This window comes from Callospermophilus lateralis, chromosome 6, assembly GCF_048772815.1.
Source record: "Callospermophilus lateralis isolate mCalLat2 chromosome 6, mCalLat2.hap1, whole genome shotgun sequence".
In the NCBI taxonomy this organism is placed as follows: domain Eukaryota; kingdom Metazoa; phylum Chordata; class Mammalia; order Rodentia; family Sciuridae; genus Callospermophilus; species Callospermophilus lateralis.
Genome location: NC_135310.1, coordinates 75422020 through 75447626, shown reverse-complemented (window position 1 = coordinate 75447626; position 25607 = coordinate 75422020). Strand labels below are relative to the sequence as shown.

At 33.9% G+C, this 25607-nt stretch overlaps 1 protein-coding gene across 1 annotated transcript in view; it reads left to right on the top strand.

The window, feature by feature from the left end:
• Positions 1-17893, top strand: part of Znf292 (zinc finger protein 292) — a 79625-nt gene extending 61732 nt beyond the window's left edge. Inside the window, exons 6-8 of the mRNA XM_076858441.1 lie at positions 2496-2632; positions 4809-4950; positions 9058-17893. Coding sequence (XP_076714556.1) covers positions 2496-2632; positions 4809-4950; positions 9058-16206 — 7428 coding nt within the window. The 3' untranslated portion in view covers positions 16207-17893. The remainder of the gene's footprint in view (positions 1-2495; positions 2633-4808; positions 4951-9057) is intronic.
• Positions 17894-25607: the final 7714 nt, after the last annotated feature.

The following is a 25607-nucleotide window of genomic DNA, read 5'->3' as shown; positions in this document are numbered from 1 at the left end:
AAATGTACTATAAAACTTGTTTCATTAGTATGCCTGTTTTTGAAAAATTAAGTTTTCTGTATATTTGAATATGACAAATTTTTCACTTGGCATTTTATATACACACACACATAAATAATACACGCATTTACATGAATGAATACACATAGGTGATTACACATAAATACAAGTATGTACTTTTAAATAGTAAGAATAAGCTAATGGGAGTGATTCCACTGGATACATACAATTTTCTTTCCTTATAAATAGTATATACATCTGGTACCATGTGAGCATTTAACAGGAATGACTTAGGTTTTAGAAGAGCAATAAAAATGATGATTCAAAATAAATCAGACTTTCAAGAAACAAGGATTTGTATTAAATCTGAACAAGTAAATCTATATTTAGCAATATAGGACCTCAGTATACTTGCCCATGTAAAAATTTGGGAAAGAGTATAGATCATGAAGCTAAACCTGAAATACTTGACTCTGCCACTAAATATAACTTTAAGCAAGAACTTAACTTTTCTAAGCCTGTTTTCTAAAAGTATTATAGTATATCCCTAATAAGAAAGTCTAAAAGCTCCAAAATCTATTATAACTTCTTGAACACTGACATAAGTGGAAAATTTCACACCTGATCATGTACAGGTTGGTCAAACACAGATACAATAAAAATATTATATAAAATTTCCTTCAGGCTATGTGCATAAGGTTTATATCATAAACCTTTAATTCCATGTTCAGATTTGGATCCCAACTCCAACGGATCTAATTATGTATAGGCAGATATTTATAAATCCAAAATCTGAAACAATTCAGGTTCCAAACAGAATACCAGGTTTCTAAACTGGATAAGAGACAACTCAACCTGTTCCAAAATGTTCTTGTGGAATAGCACTGCTATTTCTGAAGAAGCTGGATCTAATAAATAGTAGTTATGGTTTTTAACATTTTATGAAAAAAGTAAAAAAATAAACTTGGAAGTTGACTTCATAACATTGGTCTTCATAAGAATGTCAGGTTAACTGTTTAAAATTTAACACAACTTTTGGGATTGGGGTACAGCTTAGTGATAGAATATTTGCCTGTCGTGTAAATTCCTCCGTTCAATCCCCAGCACTGCAAAAAGTAATAATGACAATAAATAAATGATATGTTAGACCATGAAGGAAGCCTCAAATTTTAAAAAAGGTTTGAATGATTAAGTTAATACGACTTTTTTTTTATTAGTTACAAATGACAGTAATACGACTTTTAATAAAAGATAATGTGATGAAATGGCAAGAGCTTAGGTCTTTGTTATTTAGGCATGTTTTGTTTTATGGCTGTACCTCTTAACTGCTTAAAGTTGGACAAATTATATATAACTTTTAAACCCCTATATTATATATAAAATATTAAATGAAAATATCTACCTAGTGGAAAATTATAATTATGTAGTAATATCTGGAAAATGTCTGACGATATGTTTAACATTTTAGATGTTGTAAAATATTTATTGAATAAACATATATCCTTCAGCCCTTTTTCATTAAATGGTATTGCTTCTGGATGAAGACTTGTTAGAAAATGACAGAGAAGTATTGGAAAGAGCACTGCATCAAAGGTGTACCAAGACTTAGGTTTTATTATTTACGCTGAATCCGATACTAACTTCATTAATCTTTTCTGTGGAACACAATGATTTATGATTTGTATGCTGTTCATCATATTCCTTGTCTTATAGCAAATGCCTATAGAGATCATAGGCCCATTCTGTTTGTTTTATATATCATTGTAATGAGGTAGTATTGGGTTTTTTTAAGTTAATAAATGGGAATATATTGTTAAACAAAGCAAGTTGCCTTTATCTAAGGTTATATATATATAAAATATATATATGTTTGCTTGGCTATTGGCAAACTTAGAAAAATGGAGAAAATTTATGTGAAAAGCAAAATATTGAAAATTTATAGAAAATATAGCTGAAATGAGGTGACCTTATTTTAAAATATAAAATGATTTGTATTACATCCTCCTCCCTTGCATGAATAGACACTAAGTTTATTAAACTATATCCAGTCTAACTCTTGTCTTTCTAGTGGTTCTAATGCTAATTTAAATCAGTGAATAAAAGGGGAAAAAAGTGAAAAAGTAATGCAGTATTTCTTTTTCAGTATCATGGATCTGGTTTCATGGGTTAAAAAGTTCTTATAATTAAATTATTTATTTACTAAACATAGTAATTCTTAAAATAGCTATTTTCCTGTATTTAATACTCTCTCAAAATTGCTACATTAGTTCTTACTAGCTATGAGGAAAGATTATTTTTTGTACAGCCCAGTCTTTGTCCTAGTAATGACCAGTTATGACTTGATTTGAAAGTGTATGAGTAAATGAAAATTATTTGTAGATACCTAATACAAAATTTAACATGTTTTTTTATATATAATGTATATGTACATGTCTCTGTGTGTCCCCTAGTAGAAAGCCATTTTATTGCATTATTTCTATTTCCTTTCTCTGTAGATTTCAGAAGTTGATTGCAAAGATGCACTAGAAATGATATGTAACTTAGAATCTGAAGGTGATGAAAAAAGTGCTCTTGTTTTATGTACTGCATTTTTATCACGTCAGCTCCAACAAGGAGATATGTACTGTGCTTGGTGAGTTGAATTTTTTTTTTTTAAGAAAAATTTATTAAATAGACTATGAAATAGGTATTGGGCATTCAGATAGCTTAAGATTATTTTTAAAGCCTTTTTGTCATGTCAAGACAAAATACTTGTTTTGTATATTGCATGTGTGCAAGTTGATTATCAAGTAGTTGATGTTTTAAAGCTTTTAATGTTAAGGATCACACAATTCCTTAGCTAGCAACTGGTCAGCAAATTTTTAAATGTTGAATGATGAAAGGTTTATTTGTCTAATGCCACCATAAAAAATTTTTTTTAGCTTTGTAAAGCAACCTGTGATTCAATGTGTTTATTTTTTCCTTTGCGTATTATATACTTTTAGGTACTTAACCAGCTGCTACCACTTATATAAAAGTTGTTCATTTTCTACATATGAGAAATCATTCAACTTTGCTAACTTTTTCATGTTCCCTTCAGTACACGCTGCCTGGTATAGTACATTTCCAAAGTGGGTAAAACTTGTTAATATAATTCTTTGGAAGTTACAAATCAAAAAGATGTTTACTTCAGTTAACTTACAAAACTTAAGACCAGTGATGTCAGCCAAGACTGACAGTCTATCTAGCATAATTGTCTTTAATGTTGTGTTGGTATTATACAAATACAAATTAAAAATTGGTTTGTAACATTTTGACATTTAAGACTATTTATCAAATGACACATGACAAACAAATAAAAAATTGTAATCAAAGAAATTAAAGTCCAAAATTATTACTGAGCAGTTTAGTTTTGTTATAAAGGCCTCCTTATGGATGTGGCATGAGATAAAAGAAATACCAAGGAATCAATCTCAAGGATGTTTAAAGCAGAGGCCAATAGGGTCCATCACAATGATGCATTAAATTAAGAAGATGGTGAATTGGGAAGAAAGTCACTCTTTTCACATACAGTCATACATTGCTTAACAAGATACATTCTCAGAAATGCATGGTTAGAGACGATTTCAACATTGTGTGAATATCATAAAGTATACTTACTTTACTCAGAAGGCTACAGTGGTACTACATCATGACTCTGTAATCCTAAGGGACCACAGTTCCATATGTGGCCTGTCATAGAAAAATCGTTACAGGATACATAACTATACATAATTTAAGTTTTCTGAAGAGATCCAAATGGAAAAGTCTTACTTAATCTTACAAGACCAGAGAAACAAAGTTCACAGTTGTAGTTAAAGTTTACATAGTAAAAGTTAGATGTCGTTTAAAGTTACCATTTATATAATTTTCGAAATCCTTGATATATAGGTGAAAATCCAGAAAGCAAGCAAATCATTCAAGTGGGTAGTAAAATAGAGTTTTTAGGATTGGTAATGAGGAAATTATCATAGGAAAGAAAGAACTGTGTTGGTGAAAAAAAATTGAAGCAAGGAAGATCTTTGTGGACAAAAGCAACATGAGATAGGTAAAAGGCAAATTTGTCACTTCTGTTGGGTTATTTTCTATGAAAAATATATTGTTGCATTTAAAATAAATTTCAAAAGTAATATTTTTCAGAATTTCATTATTTTCCTGCCATTGAACCTATTAGTTTATTACGGGTTCTTCATCATCATTGGTTCTTTTATTCATTAATAATAGAAGCATTATTGGTTGATTTTAAATTTGTTAGAAGATAAATGTTGTTTTTGTTTTGTGATGGTGAGATTGAACCCAGGGCCTTACAAATGCTAGGCAGACTCTATCATTGAGCCATTTCACCCCTAATTCTAGATAAATGCTTTTAAAAAAGTCATTATGCCACTGATACCATATATATATATATATATATATATATATATATATATATATAAATAAAATAACACAGATCCCTCTTGTATTTTTATATTACATAAAATTCATTTGTGACTTAAAGTTATCATTTATAACTTGTTTAAAGGTTAAGTGCTTTCCAAGTAAAAAATTAGTGCTACTGTGGGATTAAAAAATATTGATCAGTGAAAGGGAAAATTATATTTTATTGGGTCTTTAGAAAATGAAGATCTATTAATCTTGCTCATACACTTAACTCCACGTGTGTAATTGGATAATTGGAGTCCAAAACCAGTTTTAATTTCAAAGGTAATGACTACACTGACATAGTCCATTGATTATTACACTACTACTCTAACTTACCTTTTAAACTTTTTTTTTTTTTTTTTTTTTAGGGAACTCACTCTCTTTTGGAGTAAATTACAGCAAAGAGTAGAACCATCTATACAAGTGTACCTAGAAAGGTGTCGTCAACTTTCTTTGTTAACAAAGACTGTATATCACATTTTCTTCCTGATTAAAGTTATTAATTCAGAGGTAAGAATAATTTAGATCTTTTAATTTCAAATATATAAATCATCTTTAATAAAAGACTAACTTATTATCTTGTCACTTCAGTGATTTTTTTCCCCCCCTTTTCATTTAGCACTTTGGACATTTTCTTATTAATTCTTTTAAGACATTTGATTCAGAGAAACTTAAAAATGAAGTTGAAAATATAAAGCTTGCTCCTAGCCTTTAGAAAAAGTAATATATATAATAGCTACTTTTTTTCGTTCTTTAATTTTGTTTCTAGTTCTTTTTTTAAAAAAAATGAAGTACCTGATTTATTTTTTAAAAATGCAACAAATTTTTAAATGAGACAACATATCATTTTCAAAAAGCATCAAGAAGTGTATATTTAACCATACTCAGCTCATAATAGGGCAAATAATTTATGCTGTGTGAATTATTCTATATTCTATGGCATGTTTACTGAACTGGCAACAGAGAAAGTTGGTTGAAGGAAGATAGAGGAACATTGTCTTGTAAGAATCAGAACCTACGGCTCCATAATCATCTGACATACGCTCAAGGTTATATCTATGGTTAGAAATGTGCATGATAGGAACTCTAGGGATCTTCCAGATTCTTTGTTTAAGGTCATGATTAATTGTGGCCATGATGTCACACTTTTGCTGAGTTAGTCTTTGTACTAAGCAGTCATCTGCATAAGTTCCTTTATGCGTACATGATAATCGTTCAAACCATGGATTCTTTGCAATCCTTAAAGCCACTTGATAAAGCCACTTTTCTCAGAGTAAGCATTCACTTCCTGGTCGCCTTGTTCTCTTGCTTTCTTGTGTTATGTTTTGTACCCATTGTTTCTAGTTCTTAATGCTACTTTGTTAACTTGACACTCTGGAAATTCAGAAAATGTAAAGAGGAGTGATTTGAGTTAATAGGTAACCCTCTTTCTTCAAAATTTCAGAAATTACTGAAGACTGTCAGCTAGCCACTCAAATACGAATTTAAAAATAATTGTTTCCTTTTTAATTGTTCTGCAGAAGAATTGGAGCAGGTACCTTATTGCAAATTTTAGTCTTTCCTAGACCCCTTCAAGTTAAAGACTTGAAAGATCCAGCCTTGCCCCTGAAGATTTCATAGTCTGTTGATAAGAGACATAAACAATTGATTTGTAATATGGGCCCTTCTAGTGTAGTGAAATGTTGAGACCCCTGGGAAGGCACATTGTTGAACACAGTCCCTCATAGAGAAGTGTTTCATTTAACCCATTTATGTGTTTTGATACTCAGATAGTAATGTCCAGACAAGAGGGAACTGGAGTTCCAGTCATAGAAAAAGCATATGCTCTGGGCATCAAGACAAGTGAGAGAAGGGAATATTTGGGATCTATAGGCTGGAATAGAGGTGGGTTAGGGGAGGGGCAGAGAACAGCTAAAATAGAATAGAAAGGTCAGATTGTGAAGGCCCTTTTTTATTCCATGTTAGATATAAATGTAATTCTGAAATGCCTAGTTTGCCTTTAAAATTTTTTAAAAGACATAATGCTATGGGTGGGCTGAAAAGAATGCCCTATAGGGAGCTAAAAGTAACATAAAAACCCTGGGTAACTTTAGGTCAAGGATACTAGGTAGCCAGAGGAAATGAACAAAAAAGGCTATGGAAGAGAGTACCAGAGACAAACTTTGCTTTTGTCAGAAACTTGCTTGATGCTGTTCTAGTGCCAGAAAGGAAGTTGAAGCTATTTTTCTGAATTTATACCACTTAGCTTTCTGCTCCATTGACTCATAAGTTTAAGCTGGTATTATGATTTTTATGGATTAATTACTCTAATCACATGATACTATGGAAAACTGTTAAGAATTCAAACTCAACTTTAAAAACATACTAACTTGGTCTAAGGGTTGTGGCTCAGTGGTAGAGTGCTTTCTTAACATGCAGTGAGGCACTGGGTTCTATCCCAGCCCCACATAAAAATAAAAACAAATAAAATAAAGGTATTGTGTCCATCTACAAATAAAAAAAAAACATACTATATAATATGACCAGTTTGTGATTCAAGTATTTTCTATAATCTTATTTTTCCAGTAGGCATATATAAACAAAGATTAAAAACTCAGAAGCATAAAAATGTTGATATAGTCTCTTTTGTTGGCATTATTTGTTCAGGTAAGATTTTTTAAAAGAGAATTTATTAAAGCTCTTTACCTTTAATGAATTGAAAGTCGACCTTTGAGTTCAGTAGCAAACCAGAATAGAAGTGTCACTAGGATTCCCCTCTGTGATAATTTTAGTTGGTTTGTATGTTTTTTAAATCGGTTTTTGTTATTTCTAGAAAAAGCGTTTAGCATTTATATGACAAAAAGGAGTTTTTCTTTTCTAAGGCATTCATAAGTCCTCTGATCTCTGAATGCTTTCTTAAATTCAATTTTTTTTCTCATCATTTCCTAAATTTTCTAAATGATCACGGCTTTGGAAAACTGAAATTCTCATCCTTTATATATGTACCAATCCTTCTGACCTTTATGCGTTTCTTATCCCTTCAGATTATCTTAATGGTTGGCTTGGCTTTTGATTCCTCCAAGACTTCTTTGTATCCTCATATGCAGCTTCACTGAGTACACAGGTTTTCTTCTTTCTTGTATATCATAACAATAGAGTGGCCTGGTTGTCTACTATTATTACCAGTTCATAAGGCAAGAAACAAAAGATGCAAAATATTTAACTATAAAAATTATATACCTCAGATCTATCTCAGAATTTCTGTGTAGAATAATTATATAGGTTTATGTGAAAGCTAGAAATATCCATATGTTCCTGCCTCTTTCTCCCTTTACCTTTCTTTACTGTCACTTATACAATAGATCTCTATATATCTATCCTTCTTGTCTGTTTTCTTCTTATCTTTGTCCTTTGTTATTCTGAAATCAAGGCCAGTTCAGTATTCTATTCTTCTTCAAACCTCATGCCTTTTTTGCTCCATAGATGAGCTTTGATTTCTTTCTTAACCTGTGAAAATACAATCTCTTTCACTTTTCTTTTACTTTTCCTTCATGCCTTTTGAATCCTATATCTCATATATTCTCTTCCAGTAAATGTGGCCATTTCCTGTGACTGGCTTGAGTTTTGTATGTAAGGTTTTTGTTGTTGTTGTTGTTGTTGTTAGTTGATTGGTTTGGTGGTTTGTTTTTTTTCCTCCTCCTTTCCTTTTTGTCTTTAAAATCCATTTTTTTATCTCTTTAATACTTGTATCAATCATATGACTCTTACCTTCTTCATTACTGTATCTATTAATTGTTCAGGATGCTAATTCAAAAGAAAAAACTATTGGGCTCTGTTTCCTCCTACTTCTAATTCTCAAGCTGGGTCAGCCATAAGGTAAGTGATGTGACATTCAGATTTTTGCTAGCTATTTATGCTAGAATCCCCTATTAGTGATCAAATGGTTATTTTTGATAGAAGTGAAAATTTTCTTTTGTTACTAACAAGTTAGGTGATCTGAGGACATGCTCCATTTTGTAATTAGATTAGAGGGTTTGTTTCAGAAGGATTGCAAGTATAAATTTAGGAAGTAAGATTTATGATAAAGATAACATTTATTAATTGTTTAGTATGTGTCAGACATTACATTGAATTATACTTGGTATTTCAGACAATTTCCTTTAAAGCTCGCAGTAGCAATTTTATGAAGTTTAAGTGCTGTTTTGACTTGTTTTATAAAGGAGCTATTAAATCAGAGATGTTAAATAACTTGCAAATTTGCCTAGACTAGATGATTTTATACCCAGATCTTGTCTTAGTTTGCATTACTTTTTTTCTTTATACATATATTTTTCAGTTGTAGATGGACACAATACCTTTATTTATTTATATTGGTATTGAAGATCTCAGGGCCTCACACATGGTAGGCAAACATTCTACCCCTGAGCCACAACCCCAGCCCCTTAAGTTACTTTTTTTTTCTCCTGTTTTTTTGTTTTTTAAATGCAATTCATTTCACACACACACTAGACTAAGCTGCAGTAATTTGGAAGGGACATCTTTTTATATGTTGCTCTTGCCAGATTTGAGAAAAACTAAATTAAAAAACAAATCTCTGTTTATTATTGATTAAGTTAACATTTCCTGTTTTTTTCACAGACTGAAGGGGCTGGACTTGCTACCTGTATAGAATTATGTGTAAAAGCTCTTCGCTTAGAATCTACAGAAAATACTGAAGTGAAAATATCCATTTGCAAGACCATTTCATGTTTATTGCCTGATGATCTGGAAGTTAAACGTGCTTGTCAACTGAGTGAATTTCTTATTGAACCTACAGTAGATGCGTACTATGCTGTGGAAATGTTGTATAACCAGCCAGACCAGAAATATGATGAAGAAAATCTTCCAATACCAAATTCTCTACGGTGTGAGCTCTTACTTGTTTTGAAAACTCAGTGGCCCTTTGATCCAGAATTCTGGGATTGGAAAACTTTAAAACGACAATGTCTTGCACTAATGGGAGAAGAAGCATCCATTGTGTCTTCAATTGATGAATTAAATGACAGTGAAGTATATGAGAAAGTAGTAGAGTACCAGGAGGAGAGTAAAGAAACTTCTATGAATGGACTTTCTGGAGTAATTGGTGCTAATTCTGGCCTTCTTAAAGATATTGGTGATGAAAAACAGAAGAAGAGGGAGATAAAGCAATTAAGAGAAAGGGGATTTATATCTGCTAGGTTTAGGAATTGGCAGGCCTATATGCAGTATTGTGTGCTATGTGACAAAGAATTCCTTGGTCACAGAATAGTACGACATGCTCAGAAACATTACAAAGATGGGATTTACAGTTGCCCTATTTGTGCAAAGAACTTTAATTCTAAAGAAACTTTTGTCCCTCATGTCACATTGCATGTTAAACAATCTAGTAAAGAGAGACTAGCAGCTATGAAACCACTAAGAAGATTGGGAAGGCCTCCTAAGATTGCGACCACCCATGAGAATCAGAAGACTAATACTGTGGCTAAACAGGAACAGCGGCCAATAAAAAAGAATAGTCTCTATTCAACAGATTTCATAGTGTTTAATGACAATGATGGCTCAGATGATGAGAATGATGACAAAGATAAATCTTACGAGCCAGAAGTAATCCCAATCCAGAAACCAGTACCTGTTAATGAATTTAATTGCCCTGTAACTTTTTGTAAAAAGGGCTTCAAGTACTTTAAAAATTTAATTGCTCATGTAAAGGGGCATAAGGACAATGAAGATGCCAAGCGCTTTCTTGAAATGCAAAGCAAAAAAGTTATTTGCCAGTACTGTAGAAGACATTTTGTAAGTGTCACTCATCTCAATGATCACTTACAAATGCACTGTGGCAGTAAACCATATATCTGCATTCAGATGAAATGTAAGGCTGGTTTTAATAGTTATGCAGAACTTTTAACCCACCGAAAGGAGCATCAAGTCTTTAGAGCAAAGTGCATGTTTCCTAAATGTGGCAGAATTTTTTCTGAAGCTTATTTACTATATGATCATGAAGCACAACATTATAATACCTACACTTGTAAGTTCACAGGTTGTGGTAAAGTTTATCGTTCTCAGAGTGAGCTGGAAAAGCACCTGGATGATCATAGTACTTCTCCTGAAAAAACACTGCCTCCTGAAGACCAGCTTAATTCATCTGGAGATTCTCTTCAGCCTTCCAAAGTCAGTCAGAACACAGAAGAGAATACTGAGAAAGAAAGATCTTTGCTTCCTTCAGAGAATAACATTGAAAACAGCTTACCAGCAGATACAAGTAATGCTTGGGATAAAAGCAAAGCAGAGTCAGTTGTGACCAAACAAGACCAGAGTTCTTCCTCTGACCTCAGGCAAGCTAATGGACCATTGCCAAATGGTTTAGAAAACCCTGCTCCTACTCCTCTTCTTCAAGCCAGTGAAGTAGCAGTGTCCATCAAAGTATCTCTGAATCAGGGGTTGGAGGATAACTTTGGGAAGCAAGAAAACTCAACTGTGGAAGGCACCAATGAGCCACTGGTCACAAATGTAAATACACCAGTTGAAGATACTTGTAATGATTTGTGCCATCCAGGTTTCCAAGAGAGAAAAGAACAGAATTGCTTTAATGAAGGCCAGATTGCTCAGAATAATCTAGTAAATTCAGAAACCCTTAAAATAGGTGACCTTAATCCACAAAACTTAGAAAGACAAGTGAACAATTTGATGACCTTTTCTGTACAAAATCAGGCAGGATTTCAAAACAATTTACCAACTTCTAAGTTTGAATGTGAAGGTAATGTTAAAACACCACCCAACCTTTATAACTTACCTCTTAAGACATTAGAAAGTATCACATTTGTTCCATCACCGCCTAACCCAAGTAGTTCAATAGGAACTCCATCAGTGCCTCCAAAACCTCCAGTTCAGAAATTCAGTTGCCAGGTCGAGGGATGTACACGAACCTATAATTCTTCACAGAGTATTGGGAAACACATGAAGACTGCACACCCTGACCAATATGCTGCATTTAAAATGCAGCGAAAAAGTAAAAAAGGTCAGAAATCTAATAACTTAAATACACCCAATAATGGAAAGTTTGTTTATTTTTTACCATCACAGGTGAGCTCTAATAATGCATTTTTTACACCACAGACCAAAGCCAATGGGAATCCTGCTTGTTCAGCCCAGTTGCAACATGTCTCTCCTTCAGTTTTTCCAGCTCATTTAGCCAGTGTGTCAGCTCCATTGTTGCCCTCGATGGAAAGTGTCATAAACCCAAATATATCTTCTCAGGATAAAAGTGAACAAAGTGGTATGCTGTGTTCTCAAATGGAAAATTTATCAAATTCAACCTTGCCAGCACAAATGGAAGATCTAACCAAAACAGTTTTGCCTTTGAATATTGACAGTGGTTCAGATCCTTTCCTTCCTTTACCTGCAGAAAGTAGTTCAATGTCTCTATTCCCTTCACCAGCAGATAGTGGGACAAATTCTGTTTTTTCCCAACTGGAAAATAATACAAATCATTATTCCTCACAGATTGAAGGAAACACTAATTCCTCTTTTCTAAAGGGGAGTAATGGTGAAAATACAGTTTTCCCTTCACAAGTAAATGTTGCAAATGACTTCAGTAACACCAGTGCCCAGCAGTCTGCACCTGAAAAAGTGAAAAAAGACCGAGGGCGTGGCCCAAATGGGAAGGAAAGAAAACCCAAGCACAACAAAAGGGCTAAATGGCCTGCAATTATCAGAGATGGGAAATTTATCTGTAGCAGGTGTTATAGAGCTTTTACTAATCCAAGGTCACTGGGTGGACATTTATCTAAGCGATCTTATTGTAAACCACTGGATGGAGCAGAAATTGCTCAAGAACTTCTACAAAATAATGGACAGCCTTCTCTTCTTGCCAGCATGATTCTGTCCACAAATGCAGTAAATTTGCAGCAGCCACAACAGTCTACCTTCAATCCAGAAGTGTGTTTTAAAGATCCATCATTCCTACAGCTTCTTGCTGCTGAAAATCGCTCATCAACATTTTTACCAAATACATTTCCTCGATCTGGTGTGAATAACTTTAATACCAGTGTTAATCAAGAAGGAAGTGAAATTATTAAACAGGCTTTAGAAACTGCTGGCATTCCCAGTACCTTTGAGGGTGCCGAAATACTTTCTCAGGTTGTTCCAACAAGTTGTATCTCAGATACAGCACAAGTAAATGCAACAGTGATGCCAAATCCAACTGTACCACCCTTGTTGCAGACTGTATGCCATTCAAACACCCTCCTGACAAACCAGAATCAGACATCAAACCCCAAAACTTCCACCGTGGAGGAATGTAGCAGTTTGCCTGTTTTTCCAACAAATGACTTACTACTGAAGACTGTTGAAAATGGTTTGTGCTCTAGTTCATATACTAATTCTACTGGTCCATCACAAAATTTTACCAATAACAGTTCACGTGTTTCAGTTATAAGTGGTCCTCAGAACACAAGATCCAGTCATTTAAATAAAAAGGGAAATAGTGCTTCTAAGAGAAGAAAGAAAGTTGCTCCTCCACTAATTGCACCTAATGCTTCCCAAAACTTAGTACCCAGTGACTTAACAACAATGGGACTTATAGCAAAGAGTATTGAGATCCCTGCTACTAATATTCAGTCAAATGTAATTCCAAATTGTGAACCTCAGAGTTTGGTGGAAAATCTAACACAGAAATTAAATAATGTTGACAATCAGTTGTTTATGACTGATGTAAAAGAGAACTTTAAAACCAATCTTGAGTCCCATTCAGTGTTAGCCCCTTTAATAAAAACTGAAAATGGTGATTCCCAGATGATGGCTTTGAATTCATGCACAACTTCAGTGAATTCTGATTTGCAGATTTCTGAAGACAATGTTATGCAGAACTTTGAAAAGACTCTTGAAATTATTAAAACTGCTATGAATTCTCAAATACTTGAGGTAAAAAGTGGATCTCAGGGTGCTGGTGAAACATCACAGAATGCTCAAATTAATTATAACATTCAGCTTCCTTCAGTGAATCCTGTACAAAATAACAAATTACCCGATTCTTCTCAGTTTTCCTCTTTCGTAAGTGTAATACCAACCAAAAGTAACATTCCTCAGTCTGCAGTATTGCATAAAGAGGATCAAATACAGGAAATTTTAGAAGGCTTACAAAAATTAAAATTAGAAAATGACCTGTCCACTTCATCCCAGTGTATATTAATAAATACATCAGTGACACTGACTCCTGCTCCTGTTAAACCAGTTCCAACTGTCACAGTTGTTCAGCCAGTTTCTGAAATGATACACATTCAGTTTAGTGACAAAGTTAATAAACCCTTTGTGTGTCAAAACCAAGGCTGTAACTACAGTGCTATGACAAAGGATGCACTGTTCAAGCACTATGGTAAAATCCACCAATATACTCCAGAGATGATTCTTGAAATTAAGAAGAATCAGTTGAAATTTGCTCCATTTAAATGTGTAGTACCTACATGTACAAAAACATTTACAAGAAATTCTAATCTCCGGGCACACTGTCAGTTGGTGCATCATTTTACAACAGAAGAAATGGTAAAGTTAAAAATAAAAAGGCCTTATGGAAGAAAATCTCAGAATGAAAATTTGTCAGCCCCACGAATTACACAAGTGAAAAAACAGCCAGGTATACCAGAGGAAAACAAAAGGGAATGTCAGCCTACCCTAGAATTGGGATCAGCAACAGAAAATGCTCTCAGTAATGTAGCAGTGATCCCAGAAAAACAACTTGTAGAAAAAAAAAGTCCTGAAAAGACAGAAAATTCTTCACAACTGGTTGCAGTTACTTCTGACCAATATAATATCAATTCTCTCACAAATATACAAACCAAAGGACGGAAAATTAGGAGGCATAAAAAAGAAAAGGAGGAGAAAAAAAGGAAGAAGCCAGTTTCCCAGTCCCTTGAATTTCCAACAAGATATAGTCCCTATAGACCTTATCGATGTGTTCACCAGGGATGCTTTGCTGCCTTTACAATACAGCAAAACTTGATTCTTCATTATCAGGCTGTACATAAATCAGATCTTCCTGCGTTTTCTGCAGAGGTCGAAGAGGAAAATGAAGCTGGTAAAGAAATTGAAGAAACTGAAACTAAACAAACCATGAAAGAATTTCGATGTCAGGTGAGTGACTGTTCTCGAATTTTCCAAGCAATTACTGGCCTAATACAACACTACATGAAACTTCATGAAATGACCCCTGAGGAGATTGAAAGCATGACTGCCTCTGTGGATGTTGGGAAATTCCCATGTGACCAATTAGAGTGTAAATCTTCATTTACAACATATTTGAATTATGTTGTTCATCTTGAGGCAGACCATGGAATTGGATCAAGGACAAGTAAAACCGAAGAAGATGGCATATATAAGTGTGATTGTGAAGGCTGTGACCGTATATATGCAACTCGGTCTAATCTCCTCCGACACATTTTTAATAAGCATAATGACAAACATAAAGCTCATTTGATTCGCCCAAGAAAATTAACACCTGGCCAGGAAAATATATCAAGCAAGGCAAACCAAGAAAGATTAAAGTCTAAACATCGGGGAACAAAACATAGCAGATGTGGAAAGGAGGGAATCAAAATGGCTAAGACCAAAAGAAAGAAAAAAAATAATTCAGAAAACAAGAATGCAAAGATTGTGCAAATTGAAGAAAATAAGCCTTATTCTCTGAAACGTGGAAAACATGTATATTCTATAAAGGCTAGAAATGATGCCTTGTCTGAGTGTACAAGCAGGTTTGTAACCCAGTATCCATGTATGATAAAGGGATGTACTTCAGTTGTTACAAGTGAAAGCAATATAATTAGACATTATAAATGTCATAAATTATCTAAGGCATTTACATCACAACACCGAAATCTTCTCATTGTTTTCAAACAGTGTGGCAACTCAGAAATAAAGGAAAATTCTGAGCAAGAAGGTGCTATGAATGATGTGAAAGATTCTGACACATGTGTATCAGAGACCAATGAAAACTCAAGAGCAACTACTGCTCCACAGAAGGAAGTTGAAAAAAATGAAAAAGATGAAATGGATGAGCTAACGGAATTGTTTATTACAAAATTAATAAATGAAGACAGCACAACTGTGGAGACCCAGGCTAATACCTCTTCAAATGTAAATAACAGTTTTCAGGAAAATAACCCCTCCCAGTCAGAAAGACAAAAAGCAAGCAATCTGAAGAGAGTTAACAAAGAAAAAAATGTCTCACAAAATAAGAAAAGGAAAGTTGAAAAAGCCGAACCAGAACTAACAGTTAAGTTAAGTAACATGCATAAAGAAGAAGAAACTGCTGTTGCAATTCAAACCACTGAGGAGCATCCTGCTTCTTTTGACTGGAGCTCATTTAAACCAATGGGATTTGAAGTATCATTTTTGAAGTTTCTTGAGGAGTCTGCAGTGAAACAGAAGAAAAGTACTGACAAAGACCATCCAAATAGTGGAACTAAAAGAGGAGCCCATTCAAATTCAAGAAAAAATACTGATAAGACGCTTATGACTAGTGGAAATCATGTGTGCTCTTGTAAAGAAAGTGAAATCTTTGTACAGTTTGCCAATCCATCACAGCTTCAGTGCAGTGATAATGTAAAAATTGTTTTAGACAAGACTCTTAAAGATTGCACTGAGCTTGTCTTAAAGCAACTTCAGGAAATGAAACCTACCGTCAGTCTGAAAAAACTTGAAGTACATTCAAATGATCCAGATATGTCTGTAATGAAAGAAATCAGTATAGGTAAAGCCACAGGCAGGGGGCAGTACTGATAACTAATGTACTGTAAATACATCATTTATAGTTGTATTTTAAATAGGAAGCCATCAAGCATGCTGTAATTGTGAAACTTATTATTTTTTGTTGATGTGAATTAACCTGGCCAAAAAAAAAAAAAAAAAAACATGACATTTGTCATGTCAATTTTTTTTTTATCCCTATGGGACTTGAGGAATAGAATCAATACTTCAGTTATTGTAAATATTTGAGTTAACCTCAAATTTCTATCTCCCAGTTGCCCTCTTCATAAACCAGACTGAATTATCTGTGTGATTGGTATGTTTCACCAGGTCACTGTTCATGTATAACAGTACTCTTTATTTGTAGATACCTTTTTTTGTATATATTTATTATTGTAAATCATTTGCTGCCACCAGCAGTCTGTAAGTCTAAACTATTAAATGATACATTTATATTTGGAATTTTAATTTTTAACTAAGTGATCAAATTTTTAAAACTTCTTTTATTGTTTTAAATTAAGAACTTTTTGAACTAAAACTAGAAACTTTGCCATAGTTCATTGATTTTTTTTTTTTACATGAAACATTATATTTACAAGATGATCTCAAGACAATGTTTCACAAAGTAGGCACATTGTATCAACACTTGGCTCTGCTTTGTAAGTTTGCCACCCGGGATTTTTGGGTGGTTTTGTGTGAAATTAAAGCAGATTCTTTAGTGGTTTCCTATAGCAACAGTTTTTTTTTTTTTTTCCTTTCCTCCTTTTTCCATGACTTTTGATTGGATATAGTTACTATGAGTCCATGACATATGATGGCAATGTGAATTTAAAAATTTACTACATTGAAGATTTTAAACATTGGTATTTTAAAAAAATCCTTTGTGAATGTGATAGAAACTAGTAGTGTGGAGCAGTGTAAATATTTGAGGTGGTGATTTGTGAAGTAGCCCAGTATTGCCTTAAATAAAATCACATTTTGTTTCTTGTTTTATACATGTGATCTTATAAAGGTTTTTCCTCCCATTTTCTGAGATTTATAGCTTGGTGTATAGCTTTAAACTGTATAAACTTTTGTGGAAATAATTTTTTAAACATTTTTATAAATCTTAAAATTGGTATCATCAAAGTGAGCCCATCTTGTGTTTATAAAATGCAAGAATCTTAACATTTATAGTTACATAGATGAAACACTTTCTATAAGGAAGTTGAATGTTTTGATTTTACTGTTTATAGATGTTAGATTGTACAGATATGTCTGTATTTTCTCACCATATCTAATGATACTTTTTTTCATTAGATCACTCTTCAAGAGCAGTATTAGTTGTTATAATTGATTATTTTGATTATTCAGTATATAGTTAGCTCTTATAGTTTTAGCTTTATTCACCATATTTATACTGTGGATTCACAGCCAGAGGTAGAAGTTATTTCAGGACAGTTGATGACCTTCATTTAAAGTCCAACTAAAATCAGTACTGGAAAAAAAAGAAGACATTCTTTCACTATTACTTTTGTTTGCCATAAATATTATATTGATTTTTTTATGTTGTGTTTGTTATAAAAGAATTGCATTCAAAATATACTGGCCTGGGATATTGATGATATTGTAATGATACAAAAAAAATGTGTATATTCCCTGTGCAGCATCAGATTTGCAGGAAAAATGAAGCACTTAACTGAAATTGCTGGTACTCTGAATAAATAAGCATGGTCAAGGAGTGAACTATTTTCTTTTGGAAAATATTTTTTTAAGTTTTATTATTAAAGTATTATAGCTTAATTTTTAGGCTTAGTGGATTATATTGAGTAGTTGGTTTCACTACCTTAAGGTTTATTATCAATATGCGTAAAACTTGACACATTAAAATCCCTACCCTTTGGTAAGCCCACTGTTATTTATTAAAATAAAAGTTGTTTTCATGGGTGGTTAATACATGTTTTTTTTCTAAACAATAATTTAACTGATTAATTTTAAATATTAATTTTTTGTTAATTGAATATTTTCATAAGGTTTTCTTGGAAGTTGACCTAGCTCTTAAAGATAGGCACCTAGTAAAAATGCCTGATATAGTATAATAGCAAATAAGTTTATTTCTGATAATCATGATGAGCCACTGTTAAGTGAAAATGCCAATGTGTTGGGGCTTTTCTTTTGCTTACTAGCTTGAGAAAATTGACCATTATACAATTATGTAATTGTTCCCCTGAAAGGGTTTGCCAACATTGAGTGATTTTTTTTTTTTAATTTCAGATATTGTATGTTGAAAGTAATTATGGAAGAGTGGGCTTTTTAGCATGGAACAAAAAATTCAAATTATAAAGGAAATATGAATTTTATAGAGTAGCATGTTGGTAAAATTCAATATGGAATGTAATGCCTAAGTATTAAAAAAGAATCAAAGTATATTTTTTTCATGGTATACTTTTCCTCAATCTATTTCTTTTGAGAGATTTCTTTCTGCAATCTAAATTTTACCAAGGTTTCATCACTTTAAAATGTATTTTTTTCTCTTCTCAATCCAAAGGATTTTAATACTACACTTAACAAACATTATTAATATTCAATACATCATTAAGTTAAATGTAACTATTTTGGAACTTTTCAGCAGCTGAATTTACTATAGTTAAATTATTTTAAAGGGCTAGAGAGATAAGAATTGTAAGCTTCCTCCCTCCTGGGGGGGGGGGGGAATGGTTACTGAGTGCATTTAGGTTGAACAACTTAATCAGTTACAAATTTTAGAAAGGAACCAGAAGTAGTGTTAAATGTAAATGGAATTGGGAAATAGATTGATGTTTATGAGAGATGGCAAAACATCATGCACATGCAGTCTTAAATTAGCCTTTTTTCAAAATGTTTATTGTAGTGTGACATCAGGGGTAAGGATAGTATAGTAAACTATGTAATTACAGGTCCCTCTTAAAATATCGAGTGCACATTAGTATATTTAAGATTGAGGACTGGGGCAGTAGCTCAGTTGATAGAGTGCTTGCCTCACATGCACAAGGCCCTGGGTTCAATCCCAGCATCACAAAAAAAAAAAAAGCCTTGTTTGTTTGTTTTTTAAAATATGTTGAAGTGAGAATTTTTCAGGCTTAATGGACCATGAGAGTATTTTTCTTTAAAAAAAAATTATATATATACACACACACATATATATATGTATATCGTAATTATAAATAAACACAATATCATTATTTTATTTATTTTTATGTGGTCCTGAGGATTGAATCCAGTGCTTCACATGTACAAGGCAAGGTCTCCCAGCCCTAGTATTTTTCTTCTTTGATGTTAATGTTTAGGTATATCCCACTGAATAAGTATCCTTAACAGACTTGGGAAAATGATGGTCTAAAACAGCTTTCATGCAGCCAGGATTGGTGATTATTATGATTGGTCTCTTTGACTGCTCCACTTGATTCTTGTACTGTGCTAATTGTTAATGTTTAGAATATCATTCCGTATTCACCTTTTATTAAAATCAAGTCTCTACTTGCTTAAAGCTCCTGCCAACCTCTTCAGATATTCTTAACCCCACTTACCATTTCCTGCTGTTTATATTTCCCCCTCACAAAGCCCTCACACATAACTATGTCTAGCTAGAATGCTTATTTTTTTTATTTTTAATGACTAACTATCCATCAGTACTCAGCCTAAATGTCACCTTTCCAGAGACACCTCCAGATACTCTATAATAAGATTACACACACCCACGAGTGTTTTTAGTTTTTATATTTGTTTACTATCTATCCTTCCCATCACTACCACTTGATGAAGAAATAATAAGTTTTTTCACTGGCCTTACTCATTTCAGTTTTTTATCAAAACCTGTCCATCTTCTAGATTCCATCCCTACTCTAACCTCTCAAGCACTTTCAGTTAACTGCCTTTTTTTTTTTTTTTGTACCAGGGTTTAAACCCAAGGGGTGCTTAACCACTGAGACATATCCCAGCCCTTTTTAAGGGTGGTCTCACCAAGTTGCTCAGGACCTTGATAATTCATGGAGGCTAGCTTTGAACTTTGGATTCTCCTGCCCCAGCCTCCCAAGCATGTGGGATTACAGGCATGTGACACCATGCCCAGCTGATCAACCTTTCTTTACTGCCAGATTCTCTTCAACAATTTGAAAGGCCCTAGTAGCTATTGTTCTTGAAAGAGATGACAGAGACATTTTATTTCAGCTAACCAAAACCCCATTTGTCTTGTTCCAATCACAGCTAATGTATTTTCACATTCTGTTTTCTCACTTGTCATTTACCACCTTTTTTTTTTTTTGGGTGGTGCTAGGGATTAAACCTAGGATCTTGTGCATGCAAGGCAAGCACTCTACCAACTGAGCTGTCTCCTGGAACTCCTAAAATTACTCTTACCAGGATCACCATAGATCTTACCATAGATCACCTTTTCTATGATGTTTAACTGGTACTTTTAATGCCCTCAATTACTGCCTTTGGAGAATTCAATAGGGTGATGCTTCTCCTTAACATTTTCTTAGTTTTCTCTTTTTGGCTATTCCAGCTCTGATTCTATCCCTACTTCATTTCTCAGTACCTGGGCTCTGAATCATTGGTCTTTCTATCCTCTTTTTGGATGATTACGTCCATTCTTTGGAGTTTAGTATACAAATGAACCAGTTGTGCTCAGATTTATATTTCTAAGATCAAACTTCATGGTATTTATAACTGCCTACCACAGAGTTGAACACATTATATCCAGACAATTATTTTCTCCAACCACCTTCAATCTATTTCTCTACCAATATTCCTTATCTGGAGAAGTAACGTCTCTTGCCTGTTGGATGTTGCTATCATTAATAGCCAATTCATGTCATTACCCTGTATTTTGTCACAATTATGGTCACTTCTACCTCCAGAGTGGAAAGCTGCTTCTTTCCATGTCATAACATGAATCCAAATCACCATCACCTCTGTAACATTCTCCCTATTTTCTTCCAGAATATTCCCACCATTTTTTTATTGTTTTTATTTTGTTTAATTTAAAACAGGTTCTCTCCCCTGTCTCACAAGTTGGCCAGTATATGCTACTTCTGGCTTCAAGTAATTGTGAATGGTGATGCTATTTACCAAGATAATATAGAGTAATATAGAAAGAATAGGCTTAGAGGAGAAATTAATGTTGAGTTTGAGGTTCCTGTTAGAATCAACCAGTTATCTATCTTTTGACCATATAACCCAGCATCTAGATTATACTAAGCAATTGATAACATTCTGTTGGAAATGAAGAAGAAGCAAAGTCAGTCTTTAGATCTGTAGTTGAGATCTAAAGTTTGGGGGTTGGCAGTTTTTAACTGTATTTGTAAGCAATTTTTATTATTTATTATTATTATATTTATTATTAATATGAGAGAATGTTGTGCCCAGAAAGCATGTAGGGAAAGATAATCAAGGAATGAGCCCTTAGGAATACCAACACTTAGTGGGCAGAAGAAAATAGACCAGCATGGAGAACTTGGGGAGGAAGAGTCAGAAGAGTGCCAGAAAAGCCCATGAAGGCACAGAATGTCAAGTAGGTTGGTAAAAGAGGTAGATAGTCATGCCAAATGCCATTGAGAGATCAATTAGAAAGAATAATCTATTAGAATTAAATATTGATGGTCATTTTCAAGAAGTTTTAGTGGCTGCTAAGTAATGTTTATTTTCTAATTAAGTTTAGTTGAACATAGTGAATAGTATACTTCTACCTATTAAAGACAGGTAGAACTTGGAAGTATAGCAGTAATTGGAACCTGGTCCCAAGGACAAAAAAAATGGGAATATTGTGTTCCAAAGTTACACAATGCATCCAGGCTATGTGGTGCATATATGGGGTTTGTGAAGGGTTAGGGTTACTCTATTTTCTTGGTCCAGTGATTGTCTTGGCAGACCAGATTCAGTTAAGAGAAAGTTGTATATAAATTTGTGAGCCAAGAAAAAGGCAACTGTTCTGTAGAGAGTTCTTTTTAGGGAGCATAATGAACAAGAGGAGAGAAAATATAATAGTAGGAGTCAATATAAATAGTAGAGGGGTTTTTCCTAAGTATCCAACAGGAAATATAAGCTTTATAATTGAACTTCTCAAGTCCAGTGCTGCATTAAATCTGCTATACCTGACCTTCCCAAACATAGGTCCTGTGTATGATAGTAAGAATTTAACTTTTTATCAACTGCTACTATGTGCTAGGTGCTAAGAATTCTTGTATTTCCATTCTTGTATCAAATCAAAGACTTAACTTCTCTAATCCATATTTTACAATAAAAAAAATCAAGTATGAGGAGATGCTAGATATCTTCACTTAAGTGTTTCACAGATAGTATATGGCAGGACTGAGAGTTGAAACTTGCATAACTGACTCCAGAGCTTCTACATGCCTTGATTTGAAGAATATAGGCCCTCAAGTGAGATAATAAGTTGTTCTGTATTCTTTGCTAGAAGATGTGAAATATTGTTGTGATTTTTAAAAAGAATTCTCTCTAGATGACGAGGAAGATTGCTTATTTGTATTAGGATCTTTTAAAACTACATTTAATTTTATGTGAATTTTATTCATTATTTAATATTGGTTCCAAAGAAAAAAAGAAGGAACTCCTGGAACCCAGTCTGAAACCATGAAGGAGGTGGCTGTGTTGATAAAGGTAGGGAATATGGAAGAAAAAAGAAGCTGTGTACTGCAATTGTGAATGCTTAAACCAGAGAATTAGCAGAAAACATGGAAATAAGAAGCAACTGCAGGAGCTGATTGGATTCTGACACTCAGCTATGGTCAGTTGTAGTTACCAGGTTCTTTTTGTTCTCCAAAATAGCTATGAGTGTAGCAAAAAAATATATAAATTTTATAAGTTGCATGTACCCAACCTTTATTGCTACTAACCCTAGATCCCCCAAGGGTGGTAGGTTAGATAAGAGGAATGGTGGCAACAATGGCCCTTGGGGTTTTCAAGAAGTCACTGGGCTTTTGTGGTCATGTGGTGGATTCAAACTATTGAACAGATTTCCCCAGGAAACACTTGCTTGGAAAGAGGAGACTGTGAGTCATCATGAGAGGGAAATGCCCCCTTCTTGCCAAGTCAAATTGGCCCATTTTTTTGTGGAAGTTAGATGTTAATACCTTGAGACTTATGGTTTGCTGGGGAGGTGGGTATACAGGGAATCAACCTCTTTGACAGTCATACAATCCAAATGTCCAAATAAGTCACTCTTGGCAGTCCTCCTTTGCAACCCTAAAAAGCTGTTAATCTCATTACATTTACTTACTGAAATTTCAGAAACAATGTATTTAGAGTGGGGATATAGCTCAGTGGTAGAATGCTTGCCTAGCATGCACAAGACCCTGGGCTTAATCCCGAGCACTGCAAAAATAAATTGCATGCGTATAATATATGTCTATGTGTGTATATATTTACTAATCCTACTTAAGACAAATCCATCTCAGCTGCAGAATTATAGAGTTCTGTAGTTACAAAATTATGGTGTTCTGGTGAGCATGTATACCCACAAAGATTTTCTAATCCCATGTTGGTAATTGGGTTTTCATTTGTGCACTCTAAAATGTAATTCTTATGAAAGCCCCTGCCCAGTGAGAATAACAGGAAAATTAGAATTGTGACTTTATGAAAATGGTCAAAATGGGAGGGGGGACAGCAAACCTACAAAGCAGGTCTCCTGACCCTTTGTTCAGACTCCTTTATCTACTGTCATGCTTGGTGATAGTGTAGCCATTTCAAAGCTGAAGACTTTCAGGGTCTCACAGGGAAAGGTTTTTGTTTTTTTATGAATATTGCAAAATAAGACAAAGTTATATCACATGTTGATGTCTTAAAGTTTTGAAAAAAGTTGATGTTTTAAAGTTTTAAAAACTTTGTTATCTTACGTTGATTTCTTAAAAGTTAAAAAAAAAAAAAAGTCTGCAAGTTACCAGTATAAAATGAGATATTAAAGCAATTCAGGTTTTTTCCAGTAAGGTTTTAATCCCAAACCAGCTTCCAGCTACAATAGATGAGTCAGCAGTTCGAAAGGCAACAGTTGCTCTGCCAAAGGTGAAAAATAAAAGTATCCAGAATGTTGTGTGATGATAAAGGATGTGGGCTTTTCCAGCACAAAATAGTAGTTGGTCATGTATAATTTTTGAACTTTAAGTGAACAGTTACAAAGCTTAACTCTTTCCCCATCTCCCAAAGCTTTTATATCCCTGACAATGAGGAGAAGAACTGAAAATTGATACTTTAAGTTAACACTGACGTGGTAGCTCAGGATCAGGGTACATTTAGCACATGTGAAGCCCTGGGTCCAATCAGCGCACAAAAAACTGGGCTGGAACCAAGCATTTCTACTTAACCTTTGCTTTTTTCTTCCCCTTTTTGTTGATTTTTTTTCCCCTTGCTACCAGGAATTGAACTGAAAGCCTCACAAAAGCTAGGAAGTGATCACTGAGTTGCAGACCCAGCCCCTCTCCCACCCCCTTTGTGAAAAAGCTGTAACATCTGTGTAGGCAGCTTTTCTGAGAAGAGCTACTTGGAAGTGAAGGGCAGACATGCTCCAATAGAGTTCAGGACTTATATACATACACAAAAGTAGGCGCTGAGTACAGCTGCACTTACAGCCCCACATATCCTGACTGAGCTCTTTACACACTAACTCATTTAACCAAAACTGTTAGGAATTTGTTCAATAAGGCACAGTAGTGCACACAAGTAATCCCAGCCACTCAGGAGACGAAAGCAGAATGATCATAAATTCAAGGCCAGCATCAGCAACTTAGTGAGACCCTGTCTCAAAATTTAAAAAAAGAATTAGCTGGCACTGGAGATAACGCTTTTTTGAATTTTATTTATTTATTTTAGTGCTGAGAATGGAAACCTTTCACCTGCTAGTCGAGTGCTCTACCTCTGAGACACAACCCAGCCCTCAGTTTTTATTCATGTAGTGCCACCTGAAAACTATTCCAAGAGACCTACATGTTTTCGTTGATTCAGGTTAACAATCTAAGATTACCGATTAAAGGAAAATGTATATAGTAGTTGATATATACAGGTATAGGTACACATTTTGTTGATATTTTTTTTAACAAAAACATGGTAGTACATTTTGTAACCCTGACAGAAGAAAGTTCATGTCACCATTTGACATATTATGTCCATTAAAGTTCTGCTATCACCTTCTTATCCCATCTTTATCAGATTTCAAGTTCAGATTGGCCTGATTAAAAAAATTGTCTGGGCTGGGATTGTGGCTTAGGGGTAGGCACTCGCCTAGCATGTATGAGGCCCTGAGTTTGATCCTCAGCACCACATAAAAATAAAAGATATTGTTTCCAACTACAGCTAAAAAATAAATTGAAAAATTACCTACCCTCCTCTTCAGTGAATGTGTATGTATAATCTACACAATAAATATTCATGTTTTTTGAGTACGTTTCTCAGCACATTTTTTTAAG